Source organism: Phasianus colchicus, chromosome 30 (assembly GCF_987193195.1).
Source record: "Phasianus colchicus chromosome 30, bPhaCol1.hap1.1, whole genome shotgun sequence".
NCBI classification, from domain to species: domain Eukaryota; kingdom Metazoa; phylum Chordata; class Aves; order Galliformes; family Phasianidae; genus Phasianus; species Phasianus colchicus.
In genome coordinates, this window is record NC_143465.1 from 2,385,924 (window position 1) to 2,408,247 (window position 22,324).

General features: G+C 64.3%; 2 protein-coding genes across 6 annotated transcripts; both read left to right on the forward strand.

Annotated features, from left to right (window-relative positions):
• Positions 1 to 161: 161 nt before the first annotated feature.
• On the forward strand, positions 162 to 6,928 carry SCAMP3 (secretory carrier membrane protein 3). Of its 2 annotated transcripts, none has more exons than XM_090127291.1 (9): positions 162 to 347; positions 760 to 837; positions 942 to 1,058; positions 1,137 to 1,257; positions 1,785 to 1,913; positions 2,007 to 2,166; positions 3,369 to 3,470; positions 3,663 to 3,697; positions 5,735 to 6,928. In XM_090127291.1, the coding sequence occupies exons 1-9, from the start codon at positions 300 to 302 to the stop codon at positions 6,814 to 6,816; spliced, it is 1,872 nt and encodes a 623-aa protein (XP_089983417.1). In that variant the 5' UTR covers positions 162 to 299; the 3' UTR covers positions 6,817 to 6,928. The 2 variants fall into 2 exon arrangements, with proteins under 2 accessions (XP_089983417.1, XP_089983418.1); XM_090127292.1 differs by having other exon boundaries at positions 179 to 347; positions 3,580 to 3,697; positions 5,735 to 5,959.
• A 1,926-nt stretch (positions 6,929 to 8,854) lies between these two features.
• On the forward strand, positions 8,855 to 21,606 carry ENTREP3 (endosomal transmembrane epsin interactor 3). Of its 4 annotated transcripts, XM_090127272.1 has the most exons (12): positions 8,861 to 9,554; positions 13,197 to 13,253; positions 13,914 to 14,024; positions 14,107 to 14,232; positions 14,320 to 14,427; positions 14,516 to 14,679; positions 17,618 to 17,717; positions 17,847 to 17,931; positions 19,013 to 19,585; positions 20,735 to 20,800; positions 21,129 to 21,331; positions 21,433 to 21,605. In XM_090127272.1, the coding sequence occupies exons 1-12, from the start codon at positions 9,336 to 9,338 to the stop codon at positions 21,568 to 21,570; spliced, it is 1,950 nt and encodes a 649-aa protein (XP_089983398.1). In that variant the 5' UTR covers positions 8,861 to 9,335; the 3' UTR covers positions 21,571 to 21,605. The 4 variants fall into 4 exon arrangements, with proteins under 4 accessions (XP_089983397.1, XP_089983396.1, XP_089983399.1 ...); XM_090127271.1 differs by having other exon boundaries at positions 8,855 to 9,554; positions 17,618 to 17,931; positions 21,451 to 21,606; XM_090127270.1 differs by having other exon boundaries at positions 8,856 to 9,554; positions 17,618 to 17,931; positions 21,433 to 21,606.
• Positions 21,607 to 22,324: the final 718 nt, after the last annotated feature.

Sequence of the window (22,324 nt, forward strand, 5' to 3'; positions counted from 1 at the left end):
CATGGAAACGGCGTTGCTGTGGAGACGCGCTCCCAGCGGGCCGCGCGGTGAGGAAACTGCAGTGAGACCGGAAGTGGAGGGAGAGCGTGCGCGCCGCCACGTGACTCCGACCACGTGGTCACGTCACATGGCCGCCGCTTTCTATCCGGCCCCGCGCATGCGCACAGCCCCCCGCGGTGCGGCTCTCGGGAGCCCCGAGCGGCGCCGGTGACGTCGTGGGGGCGGGCGGCCAATCAGAGGCGCGGGGCGGGGCGGCGCGGCGGACTCGGCGGCGGTTCGCTCCCGGTCCCGTTGCGGCCATGGCCCAACACGGCGGCCCCGCGGTGCTCCCGGATAACCCATTCCAGGTGCGTGCGCTGCAGTGCTCCGCGGCTCCGGTTCCGGTGCGAGCTCCCGGTATCAGCTCCGGTATGAGCTTCCGGTCTGAGCTCCCGGTATCAGCTCCGGTACGAGCTTCCGGTCTGAGCTCCTGGTCCGAGCTCCCGGTACCAGTTCCGGTATGAGCTTCCGGTCCGAGCTCCCGGTACCAGTTCCCGGTATGAGCTTCCGGTCTGAGTTCCCGGTATCAATGCCCGGTATCAATTCCCGGTCTGAGTTCCCGGTATCAATTCCCGGTATGAGCTCCCGGTCTGAGTTCCCGGTATCAATTCCCGGTCTGAGTTCCCGGTCTGGGCTCTCGGTATCAATTCCCGGTATCGGCTCCCGGTATCAATTCCCGGTATCAGCTCCCGGTTTCAGCTCCCGCCGTGTCTCTTGCAGGACCCCGCCGTGGTTCAGCACCGGCCCGGCCCCGACAGCACAACGCTGGACGCCTATAATCCCTTCGAGAGCGGCGCGGTGAGAACCGAGCCCGGATGGAGCTGAGCGCTCCGGGGCTCCGTTTCCCGGTCCGTCCGGTGCTCTCCGGGCCGTTCACCGCTCTCTTCTCGCTCCGTCCGCAGCCGCCGCCGCCGTACCGCGCTCTGCCCGACGCTGCGCCGCCGCCACCGGGAACCGCGCAGCCCCCGAGGAGACCGAGCCCAACCGAACCGCGGAACTACGGCTCCTACGGGACGCAGGTACGGAACCGGCGGCCGCGGAGGGAGGGGGGGTGGAAAGGAGGAAGGTGGAAACCGAGCCCCGTGACGATCCCGTAGGCTTCGGCTGCAGCTGCCACGGCCGAGCTGCTGAAACGGCAGGAGGAACTGAACCGGAAGGCGGAGGAATTGGACCGGAGGGAACGGGAGCTGCAGAACGCGGCGCTGGGGGGCAGCGCTGGTGAGCGGCCGCAGCTCTGCGCCTTTCTTCCCTTTCCTCTTCCCTTTCCTCTTCCCTTTCCTCTTCCCTTTCCTCTTCCCTTCCTCTTCCCTTCCTCTTCCCTTCCTCTTCCCTTCCTCTTCCCTTCCTCTTCCCTTCCTCTTCCCTTCCTCTTCCCTTCCTCTTCCCTTCCTCTTCCCTTCCTCTTCCCTTCCTCTTCCCTTCCTCTTCCCTTCCTCTTCCCTTCCTCTTCCCTCTTTCCACCCCCCTTCCTCTTCCCTCTTTCCACCCCCCTTCCTCTTCCCTCTTTCCACCCCCCTTCCTCTTCCCTCTTTCCACCCCCCTTCCTCTTCCCTCTTTCCACCCCCCTTCCTCTTCCCTCTTTCCACCCCCCTTCCCCTCCCCTTCCCCTCCCCTTCTCCTCTCCTTCCCCTCCCCCTCTCCCCCTCCCCCTCCCCCTCCCCTCCCCTTCCCCTTTCCTCCCTCCCCCTCCATTCCCCTTCCCTCTTTCCACCCCTTTTCTTCCTTCTCACTGCTGTCACTCCCAGCCCGAGCCAACAATTGGCCCCCCCTGCCCTCCTGCTGCCCGGTGAAGCCGTGTTTCTATCAGGACATCCCCGTGGAAATCCCTGCTGACTTCCAAAAGACGGTCACTGCCATGTATTACCTCTGGATGGGTCAGTCCGTGGGCTGGGGGGGGGGATTAAAGAAGGGGGATGGTTCCCCTCTAAGTCTTGTTTGGATCACCCAACCGAGCTCCTTTCTCTCAGCCAGCACCGTCGCTCTGCTCCTGAACTTCTTCTCCTCGCTGGCCTGGTTCTGTGTGGATCCTTCCTCAGGTTCTGGTTTCGGTCTCTCCATCCTCTGGGCTCTGCTTTACACACCCTGCTCCTTCGTCTGCTGGTACCGGCCCATGTACAAAGCGTTCAGGTGCTGTGGGGTGATTTCATTGCAGCCTTCAGTACCTAAAGGGAGGCCAAAAACAGGAGGGGAGTCAGCTCTTGGGAAGGGGAGATGAGAGCAGGACGAGGGGAAATGGTTGGAATTAAGGGAGGGCAGGTTGAGGTTGGGTGTCAGGATGTCAGTTGTGAAGCCCCATCTGCAGCACTGCACCCAGGGCTGGGGGTCCCAGGAGGAGAAAGACAGGGAGCTGTTGGAGAGGGGCCAGAGGAGCCACAGAGATGAGCAGGGCTGCAGCACCTCCCTGCAAAGACAGGCTGAGGGAGCTGGGCTTGTTCAGCATGGAGAAGAGAAGCTGCGGGGTGAATCATTGCAGCCTGCAGTACTAAAGGGAGCCCAAAAACAGGGGGGGAGTCAGCTCTTGGGAAGGGGAGATGAGAGCAGGACGAGGGGAAATGGTTTGAGGCTGAATGAGGGCCGATTTCAGTTGGATGTCAGGGGGAAATTCTTCACTATGAGAGTGGTGAGGTGCTGGAACAGCTGCCCAGAGAGGCTGTGGATGGGCATCCATCCCTGGAGGTGTTCAGGGCCAGGTTGGATGGGGCCCTGGGCAGCCTGGGCTGCTGTGAAATGTGGAGGTTGACCCTGCATTGGTGGGGGGTTGGAGCTCTGTGATCCTTGAGCTCCCAACCCAAACCATTCTGTGAGCTCGTGGACAAGCAGAGGGTGGTGGGGGTTGGGATGTTTGTTCACTTTGGGGCTCTTTGCTGGGGAAATCAGGCTCCATTAAAAAAAAAAAGAATCACAGAACGGTTTGGGTCAGAAGGGACCTTAAGGATGATGAATCTCCAACCCCCACCAATGCAAAGCCACCAACCTCCACATTTCACAGCAGCCCAGGCTGCCCAGGGTCCCATCCAACCTGGCCTCCAACACCTCCAGGGATGGACGGGGCATCCACAGCCTCTCTGGGCAGCTGTTCCAGCACCTCACCACTCTCTCTGTAACAAACTTAATCAATTTAATCATTTAATCTTCCACCAAGAGATGATGGCTCTCACTCCATGGTGGGGTGAGACCCTTCCCCATAGGGTAGCCTTGCCCTGGGGGTCTTAGGGGTCCTCCTCTTCCCTCTGTTCACAGCTTCACGTCCAGGGCTGTGTGCTGTCCTTGCTTGGAGGAGGATTTGAGGGCTGTGCCTGATGTTCTCTCTCTTTCTTTCCCCCCCCCAGGAGCGACAGCTCATTCAATTTCTTTGTCTTCTTCTTCGTCTTCTTTGCCCAGAATGTGATGTACGTCCTGCAGGCAATTGGGATCCCAAACTGGGGGTTCAGGTAAGATCTGTGCTGAGCCCCGGGCTGGAGGAGGAGGAGCTGGGGGATGGTTGAACCCAAAGCATCCACTTCTGCTTTGCTTTGGTTTTTTTTGTTGTTGTTTTTGCAGTGGTTGGATCGTGAGCCTGATAGCGGTGCGGGTGAACAGAGCTGTGGCAGTAATGATGATCCTGGTGTCTTTGCTCTTCACAGCGCAGGCAACGTTGGGTATTATCATGCTGAAAAGGGTGAGCAGGGGGAGGAGGGTGGGCATGGGGAAGGGGTGGGCAGGGGGAGGGGGTGGGCCTGGGGAGAAGGGTGGGCAGTGGGAAGGGGATGGGCATGGGGAGAAAGGGGATGGGCATGGGGAGGAGGTGGGGAGGAGGGTGGGCATGGGGAGAAGCGTGGGCATGAGGAGAAAAGGGTGGGCATGGGGAAGAGATGAGCATGGGGAGGGGTTGGGCAGGGGGAGGGGAGGGGGTGGGCATGGGGAGGAGATGGGCATGGGGAAGGGGTGGGCATGGGGAGGAGATGAGCATGGGGAGAGGGTGGGCATGATGAGAAAAGGGTGAGGATGGGGAAGGGATGAACATGGGGAGGAGGTGGGCATGGAGAGGGGGTGGGCGTGGGGAGAAGGATGGGCAGGGGGAGGAGATGGGGAGGAGGTGGGCATGGGGAAAGGGATGGGCATGAGGAGAAGGGTGGGCATGGGTAAGGGGTGAACATGGGGAGGGGGTGGGCATGATGAGAAAAGGGTGAGGATGGGGAAGGGATGAACATGGGGAGGGGATGGGCATGGAGAGGGGGTGGGCAGGGGGAGAAGGATGGGCAGGGGGAGGAGATGGGGAGGAGGGTGGGCATGGGGAAAGGGATGGGCATGAGGAGAAAAGGGTGGGCATGGGGAAGAGATGGACATGGGGAAGAGATGGGCATGGGGAGGGGGTGGGCATGGGGAGGGGGTGGGCATGAGGAGAAAAGGGTGGGCATGGGGAAGGGATGAACATGGGGAGGGGATGGGCATGGGGAGAAGGATGGGCAGGGGGAGAAGATGAGCATGGGGAGAAGGGTGGGCATGGGGAGAAAAGGGTGGGCATGGGGAAGGGGTGAACATGGGGAGAAGGGTGGGCATGGGGAGGGGATGGGCAGGGGGAGGGCATGGGGAGAAGATGAGCATGGGGAGGGGGTGGGCATGAAGAGAAAAGGGTGGGCATAGGGAAGAGATGAGCATGGAGAGGGGGTGGGCATGGAGAGGGGGTGGGCATGGGGAGAAGGATGGGCAGGGGGAGGAGATGGGGAGGAGGTGGGCATGGGGAAAGGGATGGGCATGAGGAGAAAAGGGTGGGCAGAAAGAGAAAAGGGTGGGCATGAGGAAGAGATGAACATGGGGAGGAGATGGGCATGGAGAGGGGGTAGGCAGGGGGAGGAGATGGGCATGGGGAGAAGGGTGGGCATGGGGAGAAAAGGGTGGGCACGGGGAAGAGATGAACATGGGGAGGAAATGGGCGTGGAGAGGGGGTGGGCATAGGGAGGAGGTGAGCAGGGGGAGGAGATGGGGAGGAGGGTGGGCATGGGGAGAAAAGGGTGGGCATGGGGAAGGGGTGGGCATGGGGAGAAGGGTGGGCATGATGAGAAAAGGATGAGGATGGGGAAGGGATGAACGTGGGGAGGAAATGGGCATGAAGAGGAGGTAGGCAGGGAGAGAAGGATGGGCAGGGGGAGGAGATGGGGAGGAGGGTGGGCATGGGGAAAGGGATGAGCATGGGGAGAAGGGTGGGCATGATGAGAAAAGGGTGAGGATGGGGAAGAGATGAACATGGGGAGGAAATGGGTGTGGAGAGGGGGTGGGCATGGGGAGGAGGTGAGCAGGGGGAGGAGATGGGGAGGATGGTGGGCATGGGGAGAAAAGGGTGGGCATGGGGAAGGGGTGAACATGGGGAGAAGGGTGGGCATGGGGAGGGGGTGGGCATGGGGAGGGCATGGGGAGAAGGGTGGGCATGGGGAGAAAAGGGTGGGCATGGGGAAGGGGTGAACATGGGGAGAAGGGTGGGCATGGGGAGGGGATGGGGAGGAGGGTGGGCATGGGGAAAAAAGGGTGAGAATGGGGAAGGGATGAACATGGGGAGGAAATGGGCATGGAGAGGGCATGGGGAGAAGATGAGCATGGGGAGAAGGGTGGGCATGGGGAGAAAAGGGTGAGGATGGGGAGGAGATGGGCATGGGGAGGGGGTTGGCATGGGGAGGGGGTTGGCATGGAGGCAGCGTGCCAGCCGTTGGCTCTGTCCCAGATCCACTCCCTGTACCGTCGGACGGGCGCCAGCTTCCAAAAGGCCCAGGAGGAATTTGCTGCCGGGGTTTTTTCCAACCAAGCCGTGCGCACGGCGGCTGCCAACGCCGCTGCAGGCGCCGCCACCAACGCCTTCAGAGCACCGTAACTCGGGCTCTGACCTCACCGAGAGGAAATCCGAGGTTTGCACTTTCATCGGGACCCCCCCCCACCCCCACCCTGACCTCCCCCCCCCCTCCATCCGTCACCCATCGGCTGCTGGGAGCTGACAGGCGTCCCGTTTTTTGGGGAGCATCGCAGCATCGCATCGGCTGCTCTTCTCCTCCTTTGCCTGGGGGCTGGATGGAGGCTGTGCTGCGCCCCCCCCCCTCTGTTGGATGGGGGGGAGCCTGGGATTCTTCCCCCCCCCTGAACCCCCCCTTCATCCAAGATGGTGAAATGCCTGTTGCCCATTTACCCACAGTCTATTTTCTGCCCCCCCCCCTCTGTTGGATGCCTGGGATTCTTCCCCCCCCCAACCCCCCCCCCATCCAAGATGTGAAATCCCATGTTGCCCATTTACCCACAATCTGCTTTTTGCCCCCCCCTTCTGTTGGATGGAGGGGAGCCTGGGATTCTTCCCCCCCCCCCCCCTTGAACCTCCCCTTCATCCAAGATGGTGAAATGCCATGTTGCCCATTTACCCACAATCTGCTTTTTGCCCCCCCCTCTGTTGGATGCCTGGGATTCTTCCCCCCCCATCCAAGATGTGAAATCCCATGTTGCCCATTTACCCACAATCTATTTTTTTGCCCCCCCCCCCCCCCAGTGCTGCTGTGGGGCACAAAGTTCCCATTGCTGCCCATTCCTGGAGCCCTCAGGAGCCAACACAGCCTTTTGGGGGGGGGGGAAGGAGATGAGGGGGGGGTTTCTTTGCATTCCTTCCCTTTGCAGTGGGAACCTGAGGCTGGCTTTATCCATTGGTGGGGGGGGGGGCTGCACAGGAACCCCCCCCCCCTTATTCCCTGCCCTCTTTTTGGTGGTGCTGGGCTGATGCCTCCCTTCCATGTTCCACATTGGGGCAGCATCCCCCCCCCTCCGTGACCCCCATGTTCTGTTTCTGGGGGGGTTGTGTGTGTGTGGGGGGGGGCACCGAGTTCCCTGCGTCCCCTTCACCCCCCTGGTAGCATTTTGGGGGGGGGGGGGCTGTGAGTTGTGCTTTCACCATCTCTTGGCTGTGGGGGGGTGGGGGGGGGGTTCATTCCTGCTGTTCTTTGTTGGGGGGGGGGTCGGGGGGGGGGGTCATTCCTGCTGTTCTTTGTTGGGGGGGGGGGTCTGTGCCTTTTCCTGTGCCCAGAGAGGTTTGGGGAGGGGGGGGGTCAGACTGCAGCTCTCTGCCCCTCTTGGGGCCACTGTAGAATGACAGCAGCTGTGCCCCCCCCCCCCCCCCATCATTGCTGCCTCGCTCCTGTTTTGCCCCCCCCTCCCCTGCCCCCCCCCCCCCGCGTTGCTGTGCCGTATGCAAAACCGCCTTTGGTTTTTAATTTAAGGAATAAATGAAGTTGAAATCCTCCGGGCTTCGTGTGGGGTGGGGTGGGTTTTTTTTGGGGGGGGGGAGGTTGGGGGGGGGAATCTCTGTATGGGGTTTTTTTTGGGGAGGGGGGGGCTGGGGATCGTGGGAAGCGGGGGGGGGGAGGGAAGTCGGGTGGGGGGGTGGTTTTGGGGGGGGGTTTAGGGGGGGGAAGGGAAGTCGGGTGGGGGGGTGGTTTTGGGGGGGGGTTTAGGGGGGGGAAGGGAAGTCGGGTGGGGGGGGGGTTTTGGGGGGGGGGTTTGGGGGGGGAAGGGAAGTCGGGTGGGGGGGTTTTGGGGGGGGAGGGAAGTCGGGTGGGGGGGGGGTTGGGAGGGGAGGGAAGTTGGGGGGAGGGGGGTTTGTGGGGGGGGAGGGATGTTGGGTGGGGGGGTTGTTTTGGGGGGGGTTTGGGGGGGAGGGAAGGGGGCTGGGGGGGGAAGTTGGGGGGCGGCTCCATGTGGGGGTGGATTTTTGGGGGGGGCTCCATACGGGGTGGGTTTTTTGGGGGGGGAGGGGAGTTGGGGGGGTCCATGGGGAGTGGGTTTTTGGGGGGGGGAAGGAACTTGGGGGGGGTTGGGGGGATTCTGTACAGAGTGGGGTTTTTTGGGGGGGGTGGGTTGGGGGGGCTCCTTGCAGGGCGGGTTTTGGAATCGTGGGGGGGGGGATTGGGGTGTTGGGATCTCCGTATGGGGCAGGTTTTGTTTTGGGGGGGGGGGGGTTGGGGGGGCTCCATGCCGGGCGGGTTTGGGGGGAGGCTCCGTGTGGGGCCGATTTTGGGATCCTGGGGGGGGGGGTTGGGGTCTCCGTATGGGACAGGGTTTCTTTTTGGGGGGGGGGGGGATTGGGGATCGTGAGGGGGGAGCTTGGGGGGGGGGGGACTCCATGCAGGGCGGGTTTTGGGATCGTGGGGGGGGGGTTCGTGGGGGGGGGGGGTCGGGGGGGGGGGGCTCCGTGCGGGGCGAGTTTGGGGGTTGGGATCTCCGTATGGGGCAGGTTGTTTTTTTTTTGGGGGGGGGGGTTGGGGTCTCCGTGCAGGACGAGGCGGGTTTTGGGGGGGGGGGGGGCTCAGCGCAGGGCGGTGCCGGTGCCGCATCCCCAGGCTGGGTGGGTGGGACTCCGAGTCCCGGCGTTCCGCGGAGGGGCGGCCTCCGGTGCCGGCGCCTTCGGGGCTCCCACCGGGGCTGCGGGGCGGGGGGAAGCGCTCCCGGTTCTGCCCCTCCCGGTTTTCCCCCTCCCGGTTCTGCCCCTCCCGGTTTTCCCCCTCCCGGTTCTGCCCCTCCCGGTTCTGCCCCTCCCGGTTCTGCCCATCCCGGTTTTCCCCCTCCCGGTTCTGCCCCTCCCGGTTCTGCCCCTCCCGGTTCTGCCCCTCCCGGTTCTTCTCCTCCGCATCGGGCGCGGTCGCAGCTCCGTGACCCGGCGGGGTTGGGGTCGGCTATCCGGGGGGGGGGTGGGGAGGCGGGGGGAGGCGATGCCCGGCGGTTCTCCGTCCCGCATCCCGTCCGCCCGGGGCCGGGGGGCGGCGGCGGCGGAGGCGGCGGAGGAAGAGGGGGGGGGAGGGGGGGTTTGCGGCCGCCGATAAACAACGGCGGAGGATGCGGTGAGAGCGGAGAGGCGGCGGTTGGAGATCGGGGTTGTTTATTATTATTATTATTTTATTATTATTATTATTATTATTTCTTCTCTTTTCGCACGGAACCCCGCGCGGCCGTCGGAGGATGCTCAGAGCTGAGCGCGGCCCGCAGCGCTTCTTCCTCCCGGTTCTTCGGTACGGTTTGGGTGAAACCCAACCGGCAACGTCCCCCCCCCAACCCCGGCATGACCCCCCCACGACCGGAGATCGAAGAGGAGGAAGAAGACGAGACCCCAAACGCGGGGTTTTGAGCGAAATGCGCGGACGGCGCTGAGGATCCGAACCACCGAACCACCGCGTCCCCCTCCCGGCATCGGAACCCCCGACAGACGGAAAACCGGCCCGGTTCCGGCGTTCTCCCGTTTCTCGACCTTTGGGTTTCCCGTTTTCATCTCGTTTTCGGGTCTCCGGTACTTTTTGGCCATGCCGTCTCGCAGCGATTCCAGCCGCTCTTTGACCGTCCGTTCGTCCCGCAGTTTCACCCGGCTCCGAACCCACAGGACGTGGCTTCAGGTTCTGTTGGTGCTGGGATTCCTTCAAGTCATCCTCGGTGTCCTCGTCGTCACCTTCAGCCTGGTGGCCGCCACCATCACTGCATCTTCCAAGATTCGCCACTCGTGTCCATCATGGGCCGGCTTCTCGGTCAGTTTGGGGGGCTATAGGGGGGCTATTCGGGGGCTATAAGGGGGTATGAGGGTCTATAGGGAGGTATGGGGGGGTCTATGGGGGGCTATAGGGAGGTATGGGGGGTCTATGGGGGGCTATAGGGGGGCTACTGGGGGGCTATAAGGGGGTATGAGGGTCTATAGGGAGGTATGGGGGGGTCTATGGGGGGCTATAGGGAGGTATGGGGGGTCTATGGGGGGCTATAGGGGGCTACTGGGGGGCTATAAGGGGGTATGAGGGTCTATAGGGAGGTATGGGGGGGTCTATGGGGGGCTATAGGGAGGTATGGGGGGTCTATGGGTGGCTATGGGGGGGCTATAGGGGGGCTATAGGGGGGCTATAGGAGGGTATGAGGGTCTATGGGGGGGCTAAAGAGGGGCTCTGGGGAGCTATGGAGGGCTATGGGGGGATCTATGGGGGGTTGCAGGGGGGCTCTGGGGGGCTATAGGGGGGTTATAGGGAGGTATGGGGGTCTATGGGGGGCTATAGGGGGGCTACTGGGGTCTATGGGGGGCTATGGTGGCTATGGGGGGGCTATAGGGGGGCTATAGGGGGGTATGAGGGTCTATGGGGGGGCTAAAGAGGGGCTCTGGGGAGCTATGGAGGGCTATGGGGGGATCTATGGGGGGTTGCAGGGGGGCTCTGGGGGGCTATAGGGGGCTATAGGGAGGTATGGGGGGTCTATGGGGGGCTATAGGGGGGCTACAGGAGGCTATAGGGGGGCTATAGGGGGGTATGAGGGTCTATGGGGGCTCTGGGGAGCTATGGAGGGCTATGGGGGGATCTATGGAGGGTTGCAGGGGGGCTCTGGGGGGCTATAGGGGGGTTATAGGGAGGTATTGGGGGTCTATGGGGGGCTATAGGGGGGCTATTGGGGTCTATGGGGGACTATGGGGGGCTATGGGGGCTATAGGGGGGTATGAGGGTCTATGGGGGCTCTGGGGGGCTAAAGAGGGGCTCTGGGGAGCTATGGAGGGCTATGAGGGGATCTATGGGGAGTTACAGGGGGGCTCTGGGGGGCTATAGGGGGGTTATAGGGAGGTATGGGGGGGCTATGGGGGGGCTATAGGGGGGCTATGGGGGCTATAGGGGGGCTATAGGGGGGTATGAGGGTCTATGGGGGCTCTGGGGGGGCTAACGGGGGGATATGGAGGGCTATGGGGGGGTCTATGGGGGGCTATAGGGGGGCTATAGGGGGGTATGAGGGTCTATGGGGGCTCTGGGGGGGCTAAAGAGGGGCTCTGGGGAGCTATGGAGGGCTATGGGGGGATCTATGGGGGGTTACAGGGGGGCTCTGGGGGGCTATAGGGGGGTTATAGGGAGGTATTGGGGGTCTATGGGGGGCTATAGGGGGTCTATGGGGGGCTATAGGGGGGCTATAGGGGGGCTATAGGGGGGTATGAGGGTCTATGGGGGCTCTGGGGGGGCTAAAGAGGGGCTCTGGGGGGCTATGGAGGGCTATGGGGGGATCTATGGGGGGTTATAGGGGGGCTCTGGGGGGCTATAGGGAGGTATGGGGGGTCTACGGGGGGCTATGGGGGGGCTATAGGGGGGTATGAGGCTCTGGGGGGGCTAAAGGAGGACTATGGGGGGGTCTATGGGGGGCTACAGGGGGGTATGGGGGGTCTGTGGGGGCTATAGGGGGGCTATGGGGGCTATAGGGAGGTATGGGGGGTCTATGGGGGGCTATAGGGGGGCTACTGGGGTCTATGGGGGGCTATAGGGGGGCTATAGGGGGCTATGGGGGGATACATGGGAGCTATAGAGGGCTATCAGGGGGCTCTGGGGGGCTATGGGGGCTATAGGGAGGCTATGGGGGGCTATAGGGGGGCTATAGGGAGGTATGGGAGGTCTATGGCGGGCTATGGGGGGGCTATGGAGGGCTATGGGGGCCTATGGAGGGCTATAGGAGGGCTCTGGGGGGGCTCTGGGGGGATACATGGGAGCTATAGGGGGCTACAGGAGGGCTATTGGGGGGCTATGGGTGGCTACAGGGGGGCTCTGGGGGGGTATAGAGGACCTATGGGGGGCTATAGGGGGGCTATGGAGGGCTATAGGGGGGCTCTGGGGGGTATAGAGGGGCTATAGAGGTCTATGGGGGGCTATAGGGGACTATAAGGGGGCTATGGAGGGCTATGGGGGGGCTATGGGGGGATACAGGGGAGCTGTAGGGGGCTATCGGGGGGCAATGGGGGGCTATAGGAGGGCTATCGGGGGGCTCTGGGGGGCTATAGGGGGGTTATAGCGGGCTCTGGGCGCTATAGGGAGGCTATGGGGGGCCATAGGGGGGCTATGGTGGGCTATAGGGGGGTTCTAGGGGGTATAGGGGGACTATGGAGATCTATGGGGGCTATAGGGGACTATAAGTGGGCTATGGGGGCTATAGGGGGGCTATGGAGATCTATGGGGGCTATAGGGGACTGTAAGTGGGCTATGGGGGCTATAGGGGGGCTATGGAGATCTATGGGGGCTATAGGGGACTATAAGGGGGCTATGGAGGGCTATAGGAGGGCTACAGGGGGGCTATGGGGGGGCTATGGGGGGGCTATTGGGGGGCTATAGGAGGGCTATGGGGGCTATAGTGGGGCTATAGGGGGGCTATGGGGGCTATAGGGGGGCTATAGGGGGTACAGGGGACTATGGGGAAGTTGGGGGGGGGGGTGTCTGTGTGGGGTGAGATGCTGGGATGGATTTTTCACCGATCCCCAGAGAGGGGGGGGGGGGTGGAGTTGTGTGGCCCCCAGCGATGCCGCTGCGGTGCATTGTGGGAAAATCCCACTGTCCGCGATGGGGCGACGCCGTTGGGTCCTGGCAGATAGCAAAGGGACGGACGGACGGACGGATGGATGGATGGATGGATGGAGGGATCCGGTGGGGGGGCAGGGGGGGGGTCAATGAGTCGGGATCCTCTGCTCGTGGCTGTATGGGGTGGGGGCGGCAGCCCTACAGCGCTGAGCCCGGCCCCACAGCGCTGCCCGCAGCCCCGGGGCTCTCAGTGCCCTGAATCAGCATTTCCTCCAGGGCGGCCGAATGCATGCAGTGAGGATGGGGGGGGGCTCAGCCCAAACACGGGGGGCTGCACTGCCTGGGAGGGACCCTTCCTCATCCTCGCCCCCTCCTCCTCATCCTCGCCCCCTCCTCCTCATCCTCACCCCCACCCCCTCTTCACCCCCTCCTCCTCTTCACCCCTCCTCCTCTTCACCCCCTCCTCATCCTCGCTCCTCTCCTCTTCACCTCCTCATCTTCATGCCCCCCATCCTCACCCCCTCCTCATCCTCACCCCCTCCTCATCCTCACCCCCTCCTCCTCTTCACCCCCCCCTCATCCTCTCCCCCTCCTCATCCTCTCCCCCTCCTCATCCTCGCCCCCCTCCTCTTCAACCCCCCCCTGCAGCCCCTCCTCATCCTCACCCCCTCCTCATCCTCACCCCCTCCTCATCCTCACCCCCTCCTCATCCTCACCCCCTCCTCATGTTCATCCCCTCCTCTTCGTCCCCTCCTCCTCTTCGTCCCCTCCCCTTCACCCCCCCCTTCACCCCCCCTCCTTCTCCCCCTCCTCATCCTCACCCCCCTCCTCATCCTCACTCCTTCCTCATCCTCGCCCCCTCCTCATCCTCAGCTCGCTCTATCCGGGCTCATTGGCATCGTCTCCTGGAAGAGGCCCTTCAGTTTGGTGGTAGGTGATGTGGGGACCCCCACCCTGTTTTCAGCCTTGCGGGGAGGGGGGAGGGGTGGGGGGGGATGGGAAGGGGCTGAGCATCCCCCAGGGAGACCCCCCCCCCCTTTCTGTGTTCATTATGGGGCTGAGCATCCCTCAGTCAGGACCACCCTCCTGTGTTCACTATGGGGCAGACGTGGGGGGGGGGCTGAGCATCCCCCAGTGAGGACCCCCCCCATATCAGGACCACCCTCCTGTGTTCACTATGGGGCAGATGTGGGGGGGGGCTGAGTGTGGACCCCCCCCATGTTTGCCACAAGGCTGAGCATCCCTAGGAGGGACCCCTCCTCCGCATTCACTATGGGGGGGCTGAGCATCCCAGGACCCCCCCTCCTGTGTTCACTATGGGGCTGAGCATCCCCCAGCAAGGACCCCCACCCCCCCCCATGTGTTCACTATTGGGGCGGGGGGGCTGAGCACAATGGAGACCCCCCCTCCGTATTCACCATGCTGAGCATCCCCCAGCAGAGACCCCCCCCCTTTATCTTCACCATGAGGCTGAGCATCTCCCATTGCAGACCCCCACTCTTTATTCACCACGGGGTGGCTGGAGGGGTCCGAGCACCCCCCCGACCCACCCCATAACCCCCTCCACGTTACCCCCCCCCCCTCCATCAGATCACCTTCTTCACACTGCTGTCGGTGCTGGGTGTGATGCTGAGCCTGGCCGGCTCCATCCTCTCCTGCCAAAACGCTCAGCTCGTCCGTTCATTGGAAGTCTGCGAGCGGGTGAGGGGGCATTTTTTTTGGGGGGGGGGGGTCTAGAAGGGAGGAGGGGGGGCGAATCCCTCAGCACCATCCTCATCCCTAGGAGAAGAATTCCTGCATCTGCTGCCAGAGCCGCCCGGAGCCGCCGCCACCATCCTGCATCCCGCATGGGGAGACCCTCACCATGTACCCCAACCCCGACTGTCGCAGCGGCCGCCTGGCCCTCCAGGTGGGCACATCGTCTGCCCCCCACCCCAAATCCTCCCTTTCCCCCCTGCGCTCACCCCCCCTCCCTTCCCCTCCCCATCACCCCCAGGATCTCCTCTTCAGTGTCTGCGGTCTGTCCGTCCTCTCCACCATCATCTGCGCTCTGTCTGCCGGCGTTTGCTGCATCCGCATCTTCTCCCTGGACGTCACTCACGTGGTGGGTCCTATCATTGGGACCCCCCCCCAAAAAAAACCCCCAAGACCCCCCCCCCACCCTCACCCTGAAACTTCTTCTACCCCCTCAGTTGGTCCCGCAGCGATCTGATTCCATCACCTTGGGCTGCACGTCGCCACCACCGGAGCCGTTCTTACACAGCATGTTGGATTTGGAGGAGTTCGTCCCCCCGGTGCCCCCACCCCCATATTACCCCCCCGAATACACCTGCAGCTCCGAGACCGACGCGCAGAGGTGGGCAGCTGGGGGGCGGTGGGTGCCTGGGGGGGTGGGGGGTAAGGGGGGGTGGATGACAGCAGCCCATGGCCACCGTGATTTGTTGTCCTTGTGCCCCATTTCTTGACCCATAGCTCCATTGACACCGCATCCCATGGCCACCGCCATGCCACATGGCCACTGTGCCCCATAGCCCCATGGCCACCACCACACCCCATGGCCACCACCACTCCCCATGGCCACCACCATGCCCCATGGCCACCACATCCCATGTCCACCACAACCCATAGCCCCATGGCCACCACACCCCATGGCCACCACACCCCATGGCCACCACCACGCCCCATGGCCACCATGCCCCATAGCCATCACATATCCCATGGCCACCACCATGCCCCATGGCTACTATGCCCCATAGCCCCATGGCCACCACACCCCATGGACACCACCACGCCCTATGGCCACCGCTGTGCCACATGGCCACTACACCCCACAGCCCCATGGCCACTACACCCCATGGCCACCACCACGCCCTATGGCCACCACCATGCCACATGGCCACTGTGCCCCACTGACACCATGCCCCATGGCCACCGTGCCCCATAGCCCCATGGCCACCACCATGCCCCCTGGCCACCATGCCCCATAGCCCCATAGCCACCACGCCCCATGGCCAACACACCCCATGGCCACCACCATGCCCCATGGCCACTACACCCCATAGCCCCATGGCCACTATACCCCATGGCCACCACCACGCCCCATGGCCACCATGCCCCATAGCCACCATGCCCCATGGCCGCCACCGTGCCCCATGGCCACCACCATGCCCCATGGCCACTGTGCCCCACTGACACCATGCCCCATGGCCACCACCACGCCCCATGGCCACCACCACACCCCATGGCCACCGTGCCCCATAGCCCCATGGCCACCACGCCCCATGGCTACCACAACCCATAGCCCTATGGCCACCACACCCCATGGCCACCACCATGCCCCATGGTCACCATGCCCCATAGCCATCACACCCCATGGCCACCACCACGCCCCATGGTCACCGTGCCCCATAGCCCCATAGCCACCACGCCCCATGGCCACCACCACGCCCCATGGCCACCACCACGCCCCATGGCCACCGTAACCCATGGCCACCACACCCCATAGCCCCCATACCTCATCATGGCCACCGTGCCCCATTGTCACCATACTCCATGGCCACCTGCCCCATTGCCCATGCGCCCATGGCCCCCATACCCCATCAAGGCCCCCACACCTCATCATGGCCACTGTGCCCCATGGCCCCCATCCCCCATCATGGCCCCCATACTTCATCATAGCCCCCATCCCCCATCATGGCCACCGTGTCCCATCATGGCCACCGTGCCCCATGGCCACTGTGTCCCATTGTCACCACACTCCATGGCCACCGTGCCCTACTGCCCATGCGTCCCATGGCCCCCATCCCCCATCAAGGCCCCCACACCCCATCATGGCCCCCATCCCCCATCATGGCCACTGTGTCCCATGGCCACCACACCCAATCATCACCTCCACACCCCACCATGGCCCCACACCCCATCTTGGCCCCCATCCCCCATCATGGCCACCGTGCCCCATGGCCCCCACACCCCATCATGACCCCCATAGCCCCCATCCCCCATCATGGCCACCGTGCCCCATGGCCCCCACACCCCCTCATGGCCCCCATACCCCATCATGGCCACCGTGCCCCATGGCCCCCACCCCCCACCATGGCCCCCACACTCCATCATGACCCCCATAGCCCCCATCCCCCATCATAGCCACCGTGCCCCATGGCCCCCACAACCCATCATGGCCCCCACACCCCATCATGACCCCCATAACCCCCATACCCCATCATGGCCACCATGTCCCATGGCCCCCACACGCCACCATGGCCCCCATACCCCATCAAGGCCCCCACACCCCATCATGGCCACTGTGTCCCATGGCCACCACACCCCCTCATGGCCCCCATACCCCATCATGGCCCCCATCCCCCATCATAGCCTCCACCCCCCATCATAGCCCCCATCCCCCATCATGGCCACCATGTCCCATGGCCCCCACACCCCACCATGGCCCCCACACCACATCATAGCCCCTATCCCCCATCATGGCCACTGTGCCCCATGGCCCCCACCCCCCATCATGGCCCCCACCCCCCATCATGGCCCCCACCCCCCATCATGGCCCCCATACTTCATCATAGCCCCCATCCCCCATCTTGGCCACCGTGTCCCATGGCCACCACACCCAATCATCACCCCCACACCCCATCATGGCCCCCACCCCCCATCATAGCCCCCATCCCCCATCATGGCCACCATGTCCCATGGCCCCCACACGCCACCATGGCCCCCACACCCCATCATGACCCCCATAGCCCCCATCCCCCATCATGGCCACCGTGCCCCATGGCCCCTACACCCCATCATGACCCCCATAGCCCCCATCCCCCATCATGGCCACCGTGCCCCATGGCCCCCACCCCCCATCATGGCCCCCATCCCCCATCATGGCCACTGTGCCCCATGGCCCCCACACCCCATCATGACCCCCATAGCTCCCATACCCCACCATGGCCCCCACACCCCATCATGACCCCCATAGCCCCCATCCCCCATCATAGCCACCGTGCCCCATGGCCCCCACACCCCATCATGGCCCCCATAGCCCCCATCCCCCATCATGGCCACCGTGCCCCATGGCCCCCACACCCCACCATGGCCCCACACCCCATCATAGCCCCCACACCCCATCATGACCCCCATAACCCCCATACCCCATCATAGCCACCATGCCCTATGGCCCCCACCCCCCATCTTGGACCCCATCCCCCATCATGGCCACCGTGCCCCATGGCCCCCACACCCCACCATGACCCCCACCCCCCACCCCCAGCACCACTTTTCCGCTCTCCCCTCCGCAGCATCACCTACAACGGCTCCATGGACAGCCCTGTGCCTCTCTACCCCACCGACTTCCCCCCATCCTATGAGACCGTCATGGGGCTGCGGGGTGACAGCCAGGTGGGGGTGACAGCCGGGTGGGGGTTGACGGGGTCACTTGAGCCCATTCCCTCCATTGGGTGGGTGGGTGGGTGGGTGGTGGGTGGGGGGCTGTCCGTGCTGCTCCCTGAGCCCCCCCCCACCCCGCAGGCTACGCTGTTCGAGTCGCAGCTGAACGAGGGCTCGCATGGCTGCACCTGTGACCGTGTCCCCTCCATCGTGTTGAGTGGGGAAGGTGAGAATTGGGAAGGTGGGGGGGCAAGGGGAGAGGGGGGGGGTAAGGGTGGGGGGCGGGATGGGGACAGGGTATGGCCAGAGTGGGGCCAGGAGGAATGGGAATAGGGCTGGCAATGGGACATGGGATGTATAGGGTCAGGGCTGGGGGTGGAGGACAGCCAGAGTGGGGACAGGGCATGGCAAGAGTGGGGTCAGGGTTAGGGTCAGGGGACAGGAAGGATGGGGACAGGGCTGGGGACAGGGGACAGGAAGGATGGGGACAGGGGAGGGCAGGATGGGGATAGAGCATGGCCAGAGTGGGGTCAGGGTTAGGGACTGGGGACAGGGCTGGCAATGGGACATGGGATGTATAGGGACAGGGCTGGGGGTAGAGGACAGCCAGAGTGGGGACAGGGCATGGCCAGAGTGGGGACAGGGTTAGAGACTGGGGACAGGAAGGATGGGGGTAGAGCATGGCCAAAATGGGGTCAGGAGGGCTGGGGACAGGGCTGGCAATGGGACATGGGATGTATAGGGACAGGGCTGGGGGTGGAGGACAGCAAGAATGGGGACAGGGCATGGCCAGAGTGGGGACAGGGTTGAGGACACCCAGGATGGGGACAGAATTGTGGACAGGTGATATCAGTATGGGGACAGGGTTGGGGACAGGGGACAGGTGATGTCAGCATGGGAACAGGGCTGGGGACACCCAGGATGGGGACAGGGCATATCCAGCATGGAGACAGGATTGGGGACAGGATAAGGCCAGGATGGGGGCAGGGTTGGGGACACCCAGGATGGGGACAGGGCTGGTGATGGGACATGGGCTGCATAGGGGCAGGGGATGGCCAGTATGGGGACAGGGCTGGGGACACCCAGGATGGGGACAGATCATATCCAGCATGGAGACAGGCTTGGGGACAGGGGACACCCAGGATTGAGGACAGGTTTGGGGACACCCAGGCTGGGCTCAGGGCTGCCCACGTTCTGCACACCGCGCCCACAGCCGGGGGGCTCAGAGCCGCTTCCCATCCCTCCCCCCGCCCCGCATCGCCCCGCACACCCCGGCCGTTTCCCCCACCGCATCGCCGTCCCCGCAGCCTCCACGGACAGCGTTTCGTTGCTGACGTCGGACGTTGCGGAGCTGCCGGCGGACAGCAGCAGCCCGTCGGAAGATTCGTGCCTCCTCGAACCTCCCGGTTCGGCCCGATCCGTCGATTACGTTTTATTCCGTTCGATCCAAAGAAGCCGGGCCGATTATTGTCTAAGCGTGGACTGCGTCCGTTGCAGCCACCACGGGAGGGGTCCCAGGGGTCCATTCGAAGACCCCCCCCAACCCCGAAATCGGGGCGCTCGTTCTTTTTCTTGTTCCACCGCCGAACCGCGGAGCGACGGAGTTTTGCCTGGGGGGGCGGCGACCCACAGCTGTAACCGCTTGGAGGGGTTGGTGAGGGGCGGGGGGGGGCCGTGTTTACCCGAAGTGAGGCTCAGAGGGGGTCGTGGTGGTGGTGGTGGTGTGGGGGGGGTGGGGGGGGGGACGGGTGCTGGACGCCCCTTCCAAGCGCGGAGGAACAGCGAAGCTTCGTGCCCCCCATCACCCGCCCCGATTTTGGGATCGAGGCCGTTGCTGAGATCGCACAGCGATCCCGGAGCTGCGATGCTCAGAGATAACGGTACGGGGGGGTGGGGGGGTGGGGGGGGTGTGGGGAGACCGGGGGGGGGGGGAGCACCCCATCCTGAGGGGGTTCGGTGGCTTCCTATGGGGCTGGGAGGGATGGGAGAGGGGGCAGGGTTGGGGAGACCCCCCCCCCTTGAAGGGGTTTGGAGGGTTTCCTATGGGGCTGGGAGGGATGGGAGAGGGGGAAGGGGGGGTTGGGGTGGCCCCCCCCCCGCCTTGAAGGGGTTGGAGGCTTTCCTATGGGGCTGGGAAAGATGGGAGAGGGGGGAGGGTTGGGGGGGGGGGGGGGCGGTTGGGGAGACCCCCCCCCCTTGAAGGGGTTTGGAGGGTTTCCTATGGGATGGGAGGGATGGGAGAGGGGGGAGGGGGGGGTTGGGGTGCCCCCCCCCCGCCTTGAAAGGGTTGGAGGGTTTCCTATGGGGTGGGAGGTATGGGAGAGGGGGTAGGAGGGTGGGGTTTTGGGGTGGACCCCCCCCGTGAGGGTTTGGATGTTTTCCTATGGGGATGGGAGGGAGAGCAGGGGAGTGGCCCCCCCTCACCTTGAAGGGGTTGGAGGGTTTCCTATGGGGCTGGGAAGGATGGGAGAGGGGGCAGGGTTGGGGGGGGGTGGTTGGGGAGACCCCCCCCCTTGAAGGGGTTTGGAGGGTTTCCTATGGGGCTGGGAGGGATGGGAGAGAGGGAAGGGGGGGTTGGGGTGGCCCCCCCCGCCTTGAAAAGGTTGGAGGGTTTCCTATGGGGCTGGGAAGGATGGGAGAGGGGGCAGGGTTGGGGGGGGGGGGGGTTGGGGAGACCCCCACCTCCGAGGGGTTTGGAGGGTTTCCTATGGGAATGGGAGGGATGGGAGGGGGGGGGGGCGTTGGGGTAGACCCCCCCCCTTTTTCCTATGGGGTTGGGGAGTGGGGTGGACCCCCCCTGAGAGGGTTGAAGGGTTTCCTATGGGGGATGGGAGGGATGGGAACAGGGAAAGGGGTTGGGGGAGGGGGGTTGGAGAGACCCCCCCCAGCGGTTTGGAGGGTTTCCTATGGGGCTGGGATGGATGGGTGAGGGGGGGCGAGGAGGGGCTGCTCGGTTATGGGGTGATGGGGGAGGGGGGGGTTCAGCACCTCAAGGCGATCCTTCTGCCCCCCCTCCCCCCCCCCCGCAGATTTCAGGGATGTTCTTTATACCAAAGCAATGGAGGACGCCGTGTCCACTTTCTCTGCGGATACAGGTGGGGGCACTGGGATGTACTGGGAGAGATGGGAATGGGGGAAGGGGTTGGGGAGACCCCTCCCCCCCCCTTCCTCCCCCGGGGGGGGTTTGGAAGTTTTTCCTATGGGGGGGCTGGGAAGGATGGGAGAGGGGGCAGGGATGGGAACAGGGAAGGCGGGGGGGGGAAGCAATGCTGATATGGGGCCGGTGCTGCCCCGTTTGGGGTCGGGATGATGGGACCCTCATAGCCAGGTGGGGCTGGGGGGGGTGGGAGTGAGGCGGGGGGGGGTTTGTGGGTGGGTGGGGGGGCACTGGGGGGGTCATCGCCCCCTGCCGTCTCCCCGCAGCGCCGTACTCTGAGCTCTGCCCTCTGCACCGCCCGCCCCGCGATCCCCCCCCGCTGCTCCGCGCCGCTTCGATGGGAAAAAACAAAGCGTTGCCCCCCCCCCAAAAGACCCCCGCCCGTTCTTTGGGGGATCTGAAGGTTTGTCGAGGTTTGGTCGCACGATTCCTGCACCGCCCCAAGCACGGCGTGCACGGTCACAAGCAGGTGGGTCCCATAAACCCCCCCCCCCCATATCCATCCATCCCATGTATTTTTTTTTGGGGGGGGGGGGGGGTCCCACTTTCCCACGCTGTCCCTTATGGCAGATTCCGGGGGGGGCACAGGAGGGGATTCATTTACGAAGCTGCGGGGATTTGAGCTCCACGTCGTCCCTTCGCCGCCTCCTGTCCGCCCGGCGCCGACCGCGGAGCCTCAGCGGGAGCTGCAAAGAGAGCGCGCTGTGATGGGGGGGGGGGCTTTTTTTGGGGGGGGGGGGGGCTATGGGACAGCGCGTGCCGTCCCCGTATCCCCACCCCCACGCTGGGTGCCCCCTGCTCCCGTTCTGGCCGTTCCCACCCCCCCCCCTAAATACAATCCCCCCCGCCCCGACCCTACAGCGGTGCCGTCCCATCCCATCCCCTGCGCTGGCCGTGCCCCCTCCCCAACCCGTGGCTGCCCGCTGTCCCCATACCGGCCGTGCCTTGTCCCCAGTCCCGTCCCTATACGGACCGTCCCGACCCCATACCGGCGGTTCCGTCCCCATACCGGCCGTGCCGACCCCACACCGTAGGTTCTGACCCCCATACCGGCGGTTCCGTCCTCGCACCGGCCGTGCCTTGCGCCGGTTCCGTTCCCATACCGGCCGTGCCGTCCCCATACCGTCGGTTCCGACCCCATATGGGCCGTGCCGTCCCCATACCGTCGGTTTCGTCCCCACACCGTCCGTTCCGACCCCATATGGGCGGTTCCGACCCCACACCGTCCGTTCCGACCCCATATGGGCCGTCTCGACCCCACACCATCGGTTCCGTTCCCATTCCGGCCGTGTCGACCCCATACGAGCCGTGCCGACCGTCCCATACGAGTGGTTCCGACCCCATATGGGCCGTGCCGACCCCATACCGTCGGTTCCGTCCCATACGAGTGGTTCCGACCCCATACGGCCGTGCCGACCCCATACCATCGGTTCCGACCCCATACGGGCTGTCTCGACCCCAC

Excerpts from the sequence above, each read along its gene's own strand:
- SCAMP3 (XM_090127291.1), top strand. The coding sequence starts at position 300 with ATGGCCCAACACGGCGGCCCCGCGGTGCTCCCGGATAACCCATTCCAG. Across the intron at positions 1,258-1,784 it reads GGCGCTGGGGGGCAGCGCTG|CCCGAGCCAACAATTGGCCC; the intron begins GTGAGCGGCCGC and ends TGTCACTCCCAG. Across the intron at positions 3,698-5,734 it reads GTATTATCATGCTGAAAAGG|ATCCACTCCCTGTACCGTCG; the intron begins GTGAGCAGGGGG and ends GCTCTGTCCCAG.
- ENTREP3 (XM_090127270.1), top strand. The coding sequence starts at position 9,336 with ATGCCGTCTCGCAGCGATTCCAGCCGCTCTTTGACCGTCCGTTCGTCC. Across the intron at positions 14,233-14,319 it reads GCGGCCGCCTGGCCCTCCAG|GATCTCCTCTTCAGTGTCTG; the intron begins GTGGGCACATCG and ends CATCACCCCCAG. Across the intron at positions 19,586-20,734 it reads TGCGATGCTCAGAGATAACG|ATTTCAGGGATGTTCTTTAT; the intron begins GTACGGGGGGGT and ends CCCCCCCCGCAG.